Source organism: Meriones unguiculatus, chromosome 4 (assembly GCF_030254825.1).
Source record: "Meriones unguiculatus strain TT.TT164.6M chromosome 4, Bangor_MerUng_6.1, whole genome shotgun sequence".
NCBI classification, from domain to species: domain Eukaryota; kingdom Metazoa; phylum Chordata; class Mammalia; order Rodentia; family Muridae; genus Meriones; species Meriones unguiculatus.
The window spans coordinates 107,354,818-107,364,427 of NC_083352.1; the positions used below are offsets into that span (position 1 = coordinate 107,354,818).

Sequence of the window (9,610 nt, forward strand, 5' to 3'; positions counted from 1 at the left end):
ACCGTAAACCCAGTCATCTCCAGTGGTGAGGCTGGGATAGAATTGTTACGCCAAAGTTCTCACAACACAGCTACGACTTTCTATGGCCCAGTCACTACTTTTATCAGTGAGCTTGCAGGGTTTTCAGGTACTTCTGCCCAGGTACCCAGAGTTTTCCTCAGAACTAGAAAGCAGACTTAAGAAAAAAATATCCTAGAGCACTGCTGTGGCCAGCCAAGAGTGCAGTGCCCTGTGCACTCTGGCGGGGAGCAATGGCGGCCTCTTGTGGCTTAGACTGAATATCTCAAGTCATTATCATCCATTTTTATTTTTTAGACAAGGTCTCACTAAGTAGCCCTGGCTACCCTGGAACTCACTATTTAGATCAGGCTAGGATATCACAGAAATCTACTTGTCTCTGACTCCTGAGAGCTGGGATTAAAGGCGCATGCCATTATGCCCATGTTTGGTTAGACTTGAGACAGGTGCTCATGTAAACTTAGTATTTAGCCCAAGGCAGACCTTGGGTTTCTGATCCTGCTTCCTTGGGCTTACAGGCCAGTCACCATTCCTAACAGTAAATACTGCTGGTACCAAGAGGGTGCTGCAGGGATGGCAGAGGGGGAGCCTAGAAACCCTTTGTTTTATTGAAGTGAAGAAGGAGGAACAGTGAGGTTGTAGATCTGAGCTTTATTACCAGGATGATGTCACCTCAGGATGGGACTGAGAGCCCTGAAAGGTTGTTCCACATGGCACAAAACCCTTGGACCTCAGAGCTGCAGACCTCATGTGCCAAAATGCATCTGGAAAGAAAATACAGAGGGGCAGGACAGGTGCAAGAGGTGACAAAGGAACCTGACAGCAGTCTGTGTGAGATTCCTGAGGCCCAGGAAGTACTTCAGTATTCTGTGCTTCTTCCGAAATGAGACAGAAGCCATGCCAAGCCCTGCACTTACTAAGCTGGTGGGAAGCACACCGAAATCTCCGTGACAGGACTGCACAGGTCTGTTTCAAACTCTTCCCACCACGATTCTACAGCAAGGTAAAAAAGAGCTTCCACACACATATCCAAGGCAGGAGCCAGGTGGCCACACAATGCCACAGATGGTGCGAACTGCTCACTACTGCAGCCAGTGGCACGACCCAGGGAGGAGGGCAGAGTCCTGAGACAAGAACCCTAGAGTGAGGCCAGCTCAGTCAGTGGTGGACCTCCGGTACCAGAACCGAGCTCGGAAGTCGTCACTGCACGTCATAAAGCCAGGGTTGGTGGGAGAGTGCACAATGCAGCGCACAATGTTGTTGTGGCCCAGGGACAGCAGGTTCCTGCGTTCAGCTGTCCTAGAGTCCCAGCAGCAGAGGCTGATGGTTCTTTCATCCGGCAGCAAAATATAGTCCTCAGTGTGGTTGAACACAGCCTGCGTCCGGTGCACCTGCCGTCCACTCAGACCCGCACCTGCCACACAAACCAACATGTTAGGCTGTGGACCTAGGGGTGACCTCCAACCCTCACAATGGTCTAGCACTATGGCAACGCTGTCACCTCCAGGCCCACCACCCAAGGCAACTTAACCTTGGTGTACCTATGGGCAAACACCAACCTGGTGCCACATCTCCTATGACCTGGTGATAACCTGGTGCTTATCTCCCAAAGCAGTTTGAACTCACAGTGCTGGGCCCTGTCTAGAGTCACTAACGATGTTCTTGCTGCTAGGCATTCAGCTTGTATCCACTGAACAATGCTGTGTAAAAGTCTTTGCCACACCTTTATCTCCTCAGACACACTGGAACAAAACATGTGAGCACTTACCTTTCAAAAGGAAGCTTTACATTTCATGACCATAAATAGAAGACATGTTTTATATTTGCAGTAATGCATAGAAGATTAGAACAGCCAGGGCATTTCACTAATTAATGAGGCTGCATTTTGGTGGACAGCCTCCTAAATACCCATGTGCTTTTAACTGCAGAAACCAGCGGTCACATGTTACTCTCTTTCAGAGTATGCAGTGCAGATCTGTAAGAACACGACTACGGAGGAAAAACACACCCATCATAGTTAGCAGGGTGTGCATTCCTTAGGAGCTGTGACCGTGGGTAGACGGCTTCCTAATAAAAGCCTTCCCTTTCTCACCAGTCCCTATCCACGAGGGTGCCGAGAACTAAAACAAGTGAAACAGAAGCCTCACCACGCAAGCACACGAGATGCTACGAGTGTTTATCTGCAAAGGTGCATGTGGTAACAGGTGCACAGCAGAGCTACTCAATGCTTTGCAGTAGACTCTGGCTTCTAACTTGCACTGACTCCCAGGATTGTTTATAGACATCATTCTGTGTGCATGCACATGGACTTATGTTTCTAAGAGTATGACCAAAAGCACATATTTAAACGTTTGACTTCACAATTACCCTTCTGAAATATTTACCAAATGAAACATCAGTAAAATGGGCTGACTTTTTTTTTTTAAACTTCGATCAATGAAATAAAATAGTCCCGTAAGTTGTAGATGGTTTGATGAGCCAAGAAAGACATGCCCAATTCCATTTCTGGGGTTTACATTAAGGCCGTTCATTTTATAAACAACCATCCACTTTAATTTCTCTTACAAAATACTGAAAATTTGACTTTTTTCCTACAAATTTGTGCTCATCTTTTTCTTGTGTATAGCCTATCTATAGATTAAGATCACTGAGCTACATACTATGTAAAAAAACCTCACGGACTCAACACATCTAATGTCCTCTTCAGCTTTTCCCTTTCTATCATTATTTCAAGAAAACTTTGCTTTCTAAGTGCATCTTACCACCCAGAAAAGAAACCCTGACATGCTGTCTGTCAGGGTGCTGACTTAGGAACTAGGAAATCAGGAATGTGTCTAGGCATTCCTAGGAAAAATAACATTGCAACTCTCTACTGAAATAAGCCATATAAGCTCTTGGTAGCAGTCTGGTGCATGTCTGTGCATCATCCCCTGGGAAGCAAGGGCTGTCACTTGTAAAAGGAGCATTTTCATGTCCACTTGGAATGCTTCTACAAGTAAGAAGGTCCCGGTTTTAAGAGATATTTTCCAAAATGACATATATAAAGTATCACAAAGTTACCAAGGATTATAACAGACATGGTTCTTTAGGCAACTAGCTTGTGCCACACAGAGAGGAACTGTGCTGCACCCTAGTGGCCTGAATCATCAGTTCTTCCATGTCCCTCTCCAAGATGCTAACTCAGCCCCTTACAATACTGGTTCCCTGTAAGCTACAACCTCTGTGAACCACCTGGAAGGTTTCCTACCAAACACCACTCTCAGCTGCTGTGGAATAGAACTGAGCACAGCAGAACACAGGCCTCACAATGCCCAGACCTGAACTGAGTACTGCACCGGGCAAATTCAAACAAACTCACCATAACAGGAGCCCGTAGGCACACCACCAGGAACTAGAGACTAACAGCAAGCACTGGGGAACTGAGCTGGCTTTCTTTCCTCCCATCTGCTGGGTCTATTTATCTACAGACACTGGTGATCTCTTCCAGGGCGATCTGTATTGCCCTAGGGGAGGGGCAAAGCCTTCTCTGAACCCCTTTCCTCCAGTTTCTCACTCTTCAGCAGTCTGACCCCCAAGAAAAACCAGCATCACCTTCTCACGCACCTGTGTACCTCACCAGTGTCCGCCCTGTGGATATTTCCCAGAGTTTAGCTACAGAGTCTTTTCCACTTGAGAGGATGTACTTGGAATTCTTGGAGAAAATGGCAGAGCAGACTTCTGCCCCATCATGAGCTTTCTCAAAGGTTGTGATACAGCGATTGGAGACACCATCCCATAGCTTGATGCAGCCGTCCTTGCTGCCAGTGACATACATGTTGGCACTAGGATTGTAGTTAACAGAGCAGATAGCATCGGTATGCTGGTCTTGAGGATTGCAAGAGACAAAACACTGGAAGGTGTTGATGTCATAAAGGCGAAGCGTAGGATGCTGAGTTCCAACGAGAATAAAGTCTCCAGAAGGATGGAAAGAGATAGAGCGCAACATTTCAGCTTCCTGTGAGGACAGAGGCACAATGTCAGTCCCTGAGCTGTAGGACGCAGAACACTGGTTCTAATACTATTTTCAGGTCAGATATTCCTAAAACCAGACAGGAGCTTCACTCGCAAACATGGGATGAAACCAGATGGACTATTAAAAATGGATCAAAGGAGTTACACTCACACAACCATGAAAGATGAAAATAAGCTTCTGTAATCTGTTCTAGGGCAGCAAATACTAAGGAAATTCCAGCCAATGAATGGCAGAAGATGCAACATGGACTCAACAGTGGACCACAAGTTTCTTTTTACGAAACATTTGACACTTTCAACTGAGCACTTTGGTGGCTATAAGCCAAACTTTTAGGGAAGGTAGGTTTTTTGCTTGTTTTGTTCCTAGTCGTGAGGCTTGAACCTACAGTGTCTTAAAAATGATCCATCCCCAACTCCCTTTTTGAGGGTCTCACTTTATCACTCAAGCTGCCCGGAATGGATTATGCAGCAGGTTGGCCTGCCTTGTACTTGTGTCAGTCCTCCTGCTCAGCCTCCTGAGTGATGAGATTACAGTGTGGTCCACCATGCCCAGCTCATTTGCAGTCCTGCTTGGGCAAAGGACAGCCAGTAACCCCTACACCAATGGCATCTGCTCCAAATGCCACAGAAGGCATGTCCGTCATAGTGTGATCACTTGGAATAGTCATGAAATAAGTGAATCTAAGAGCCATAAAATACTGCATATAAACAGTCAAGTGCTCCCCTGATGTATCTAACCTGAATGTATTTGAAGGCTCTTTTTGCAGAGGGTTTGGAATAATCAAACAATTTTAGAGTATAATCCCTTGAGCCTGAGGCCAGGATCTGTTCTGTTGGGTGAAAAGCAAGACACGTGACTTCATCCACATGGTCGTAAAGAGTTCGAATGACTGGGTGGTTCTCCATGTTCTGTTGCGCGGTCTCATTCATCATGACCTGGACCAACAAGAAAAGGAGAGATAGATGCTCAAGGTACAGAGGCACCTGGTCCAAGCCCACAGTCCCACGGGGAAAACCAGAGCTGATGTTAACACAGCCGTGCTGTGTGGAGCAATGGTAGGCGGGAATGGTACCTCAATTGGCATGGCACTTTTGGCCAACATTCTTTCTGTGTCCAGTATCTTTATGGAAGCGTCAGCAGATCCTGTGGCTATTAATTGCCCGTCTCTGCTGTAGGTGGCCACACGGCATGGGCCTTTGTGGGAAGTGACATAACAGGTTTCATATTCAGAAGCCTCAGGCGACATTGTTTGAACATCTGCATCAAACTCCAGGTCAATGCCTGTGCCAGGGGCAACTGTATCAGAGCGACCAATTGCATACTGAACCGCACTGTCGTCATTTTCCATCCCTAAAGGGGTCAGAATCAAGAACACGAGAAAAGCTGTTAAATGCAAAGACAGGTTCTAGATCTGAACTGAAAATGATGTTGACCAACACCACCCAGTGCTAGACAAATCCAGAACCTGTCCATGCTATGAAAGGTGCATACTGCTGCAGGCACAATGGCTTGTGGAAGGGTATATTTCCACAGCCAAACTCACTCTTTAACAATACCTATAAAATGCAATGAAAACAGCAGCACTGCTGCTTCCCCTATTTTTTAATGGGAGTTCAATTCATTTTTTTCCATTTAGAACGGAGAAATAGCACTTTGCTTATTTTGTGGTGTTGGAGACAAACCAGGGCCTCACACCTGCTGGCAAATAACCCTTCCCTGAGCTATACCTCCAGCCCTGAATCCTAATTTTTAGAGATGTGATCAGTTAGTAGCAGCCTTGATGGGTTTTGCTATACTGCTAACATTAATGAGATTTAATGAAAGAATGCCATGCTTAAGCATACTAAAGTTTACAGACAATATGTCTGTTGGGTGTTATGCGACTCCTGTGATCCCAAAAGTTAGGAGGCTGAGGCAGGAGGTTAGTGAGTGTGAGACTCACATTACGTACACAGAGTTCAAGGTAGTCCTGACAAGGGAGACATCAAGTAAGAAAAAAAAAAGTTGAGCATAATGGTGTGCCACCTTCAATCCCAATACTTGTGGGAGGCGGAGACAGAGGCAGAGGCAGGTGAGCCGAGGCCAGCCTGGTCTATTACATAGTAAGTTCCAGACCAGCCAGTGCCACACAGTGAAACCTCGTTTTTAAAATAAAACAGAGGCTGGAAAGGTGGCTCAATGGTTAATGTCCTTGGGTTCAGTTTCCATCATCCACACAGTGACTCACAACCCTCTGTGATTCCAGTTCTAGGAGACTGGATGATCTTTTCTGGCTTCTGTGGGCACCACGCACTCATGTGCACATATACATACTGGCAGGCAAAACACTCATAATAAAACAAAACAGGCTTGGAGCGACGGCTCGGCAGTTAAGAGCAATGGTTGCTCCTCTAAAGGAGCTGGTTCAATTCTCAGCTTACAAACCATCTAACTCTTGTCCCAGGGAATGTGACAACTTCTTCTGGCCTCCAGGGACACTGCATCCATACAGCACTCATGCAGGCAAAACATTCAAATCCACAAAATAATAGAGTAGTAATAATAAAAATCATCCCTCATAAAGACCCTTAATTTAGAAATAACCACACATACCACATAAACAACAGTAATTGGTACAGGAGGAATCAAAACATGTGAAAAACTTGTGTCCTCTTCCCTCACATACAACTCTTGTTTTTCAAAACAAAAACAGGCCTGAACCATCACTTGGGACTTGCTCAGTCGTTTAAACATTTAAAATAATACTCAAAAGAACAAGTCTTTCAACATTATAAATTCTTAATGATAGCTAGAGCTAAAGCCACAAAGTAAATCTAAACATATGTAAAATTCTTCATTATAGAACAGTTTAATTTATTGATTTCCCCACTCAGGACAGTTTCACAAGTAGCATTATCAAGTCAAGGGAATAAATGTGTTCTGTGTACTGGTATCTTTTTTTTCTGAAAACATCTTCTGTTATGTGCACTTCCATATACTGACCCAGAATAACGTGTGCGTGTGTGTGTGTGAGAGTGTGAGAGAGAGAGAAAGAGAGAAAGAGAGAGAGAGAGAGAGAGAGAGAGTGTGTTGTGATCACTGGCTGAAAGTATGCGTGGAACTCATTCAAATAACAAAGCAAGCTTCAGATAGTATCTGTTAATGAAGCAAATCACTGTGGTAGAGCATGAGGAAGACAGAAGAACTATCTTTAAAGGGGTGAGAGATGACACTTGAGCTGAGACTTTAGGGGAATGCCCAGATGATAGGTACAACTACATCAGAACCAGCTTTATCATCTGGACTTAGCTACCCTTACTGTATTCTGCATACATCGACTTTGAAACTACATGGAAATAATTTTAGTAACTGCCCCCGGCGAGCACCTAAAATGCCATTTGGGATGCATGAATCCACACCCACAGCTTACCTAGTTTGATGAGATGCAGGAGCTGCTCTGAGGGCGCACATACCGACTGGGGCTTGATCTCATTGATGAGGCCGTTGGCGATGCTAATGTAACCGTCATATAGCAGCTGGCTAATGATCAGCTTGTAGAGCTGTTGGCGGTCCTTCAAACCCACTTTGGTTCTATACATTCTGCAGAAGATGATGACAGTTTCCCTGACTGCTGGAAGAGAAAACAGGTGCTGAGTAAAAGGTAGAGGCACTCCCCAGTTACTAGAAGCACAGATCTCTCAGGCCAGGCATAATCATATTCATCAATCTCAGCCTGACTAGCTGCATTATCTTTGGATGGTGCCTTTGTTTTTCTTGGTTCCAGTTCCTCAGCTGTTACCTAAGCCACTGGAGGTTAGTCAAAATGGTGCAAAGAGAGTACATATAGAAACTAATGTCACTGATGGTTAGAGCAGGGCTCCTCATGATTTCTTCTTCTCTGCTAAACTATCCACCTGCGTCTTTTGTTGCTATCCCTTCCATTTCTTCTGTTCACACTGGTGTCTGCAATTGGCAGATGGCGAACGTTTTGTCAGATGCCTGGACCACTTTACACCAGCTGGAATGTAAACCTACTAATGACTGGTGTGTTTATTTTTAAAACCTGTTTTCAGGCAACTTAGCTTATTACTGTTAATTATACAACTTGATGAGGTAGTAAGTGAACACACAAATACATCATAAAAAATGAGGATCAAAAAATGAAAAATAAGCCAAGTTCATTAATAAAAATGTGTCAAAAGCTGAGCATGGTGGCACATGTCTTTAGTCCCTGCACTTGAAGGCAGAGGCAGGCAGATCCCTGTGAATTTGAGACCAGCTTAGTCTATACTGGGCAGCCACCCTGTCACCATCAAAACAAGTAAGAAATGTAAAAATCTGAACACACGGTGTTCTCAGTTTTATTTGGAGGGATCTAATCTCTTCAGTCCGTGAAAATGAAACAAAGCCAAAGATGATGGTTTCTGAATCAACCTGGGTAGATAATTTGATTAAGTTAATCAGTAGGTGTGTGGTTAGATGTTTGGCTGTAGGAATCTGGGGACATCAAGCATGAAGGCAGGGGTGGAGATACAGCCTGGGATTACACTGCTTGCTGCCCGATGACCCAGGCTCAGTTAAAAAAAAAAAAAAAAAAAGACCCGCAAAGCCGCACACAGCACCGCACTGATCACGCTTACCAGGCACTTCCTACTGCCAGATACGAGGTCAAGCATTCGATCACTAAACGAAGCTGTTCGATATGTTCGTGTAAATTAGAAACAAGTGTATACAAATATACCCTTGCATAAGACATTGGGACACAACAGAGGATAAAATGAATTCCAAGAACCTAGGGCACCCACTCAAGCTAAAGTCAGCCCCCAAGCCTGCCAGGGAACAACCGGGGCTGTAGCACGACCTTTAAAGAAAAGAGAGAGAGAGAGAGAGAGAGAGAGGTGGGGGTGAAGTTGAGCCTTCACTTTACTCATTCACAGATTTCTATCATCTCCAGTTCTTCGGAGGGGAGACCGAGGCACGAGGAGCCCGACTTAGGGCTGCTAACACCGGGGGATGCAGGAGGTCCACGGCGAAGCCGCGCGACCCCTTCTGCTCAGGGAGGATGGTAGGGACCCGCTGGGACCGAGGCCCTTTGAGAGCAGGGGTGCAGGCCAGGCCGGCCAACTCTGGGACACGGACTTGGGGCGAACCGCCTCTCGCCATCACCTCCGCTAGCCCCAGTCCTTCACGTGATCCACTATAGACCCCAGCCAAGCACAGCAGCCCATTTCCTTACGACCCTCGAGTCCGTACCCGCTGGTTAGGGTCTTGGTCTCCCGCTCTCTCCAAGAAAAATGGAGGCGCGAATCGTGCCCGATCGATCGCTCTGGGTGCACACTCACTGCGCACGCGCAAAGGTCAGGCAGCCGAGCGCCGAGCAACCTCCCGCTCACTTGCAAGCCTGCCCTTCTCGCCATCTTACTCACTGGCACGTTCAAGACGCTCATTCACCTCCTCCGAGCTGATCACCTCCGCGGTAGCCTTGAACCCAAAGTGCTGTTGTGTGACCGGCAAACGCCCGATGCTGCGGAGCACAGCGGGCGATAGAACGGCCTCAGAGCGGACGGGCGGTTGGTGCACCACTTCCGGGCTCTGACGGCT

General features: G+C 46.2%; 1 protein-coding gene across 4 annotated transcripts; it reads right to left on the minus strand.

Moving 5' to 3' along the window:
• Positions 1 to 649: 649 nt before the first annotated feature.
• On the minus strand, positions 650 to 9,581 carry Cstf1 (cleavage stimulation factor subunit 1). 4 transcript variants are annotated; one of them, XM_060382771.1, is made up of 6 exons: positions 9,461 to 9,581; positions 7,440 to 7,637; positions 5,103 to 5,380; positions 4,768 to 4,965; positions 3,622 to 4,012; positions 650 to 1,432 (listed from the first exon to the last, which is right to left on the minus strand). In XM_060382771.1, the coding sequence occupies exons 2-6, from the start codon at positions 7,606 to 7,608 to the stop codon at positions 1,173 to 1,175; spliced, it is 1,296 nt and encodes a 431-aa protein (XP_060238754.1). In that variant the 5' UTR covers positions 7,609 to 7,637; positions 9,461 to 9,581; the 3' UTR covers positions 650 to 1,172. The 4 variants fall into 4 exon arrangements, with proteins under 4 accessions (XP_060238754.1, XP_021505756.1, XP_021505754.1 ...); XM_021650081.2 differs by having other exon boundaries at positions 9,436 to 9,574; XM_021650079.2 differs by lacking the exon at positions 9,461 to 9,581 and adding an exon at positions 9,263 to 9,405.
• Positions 9,582 to 9,610: the final 29 nt, after the last annotated feature.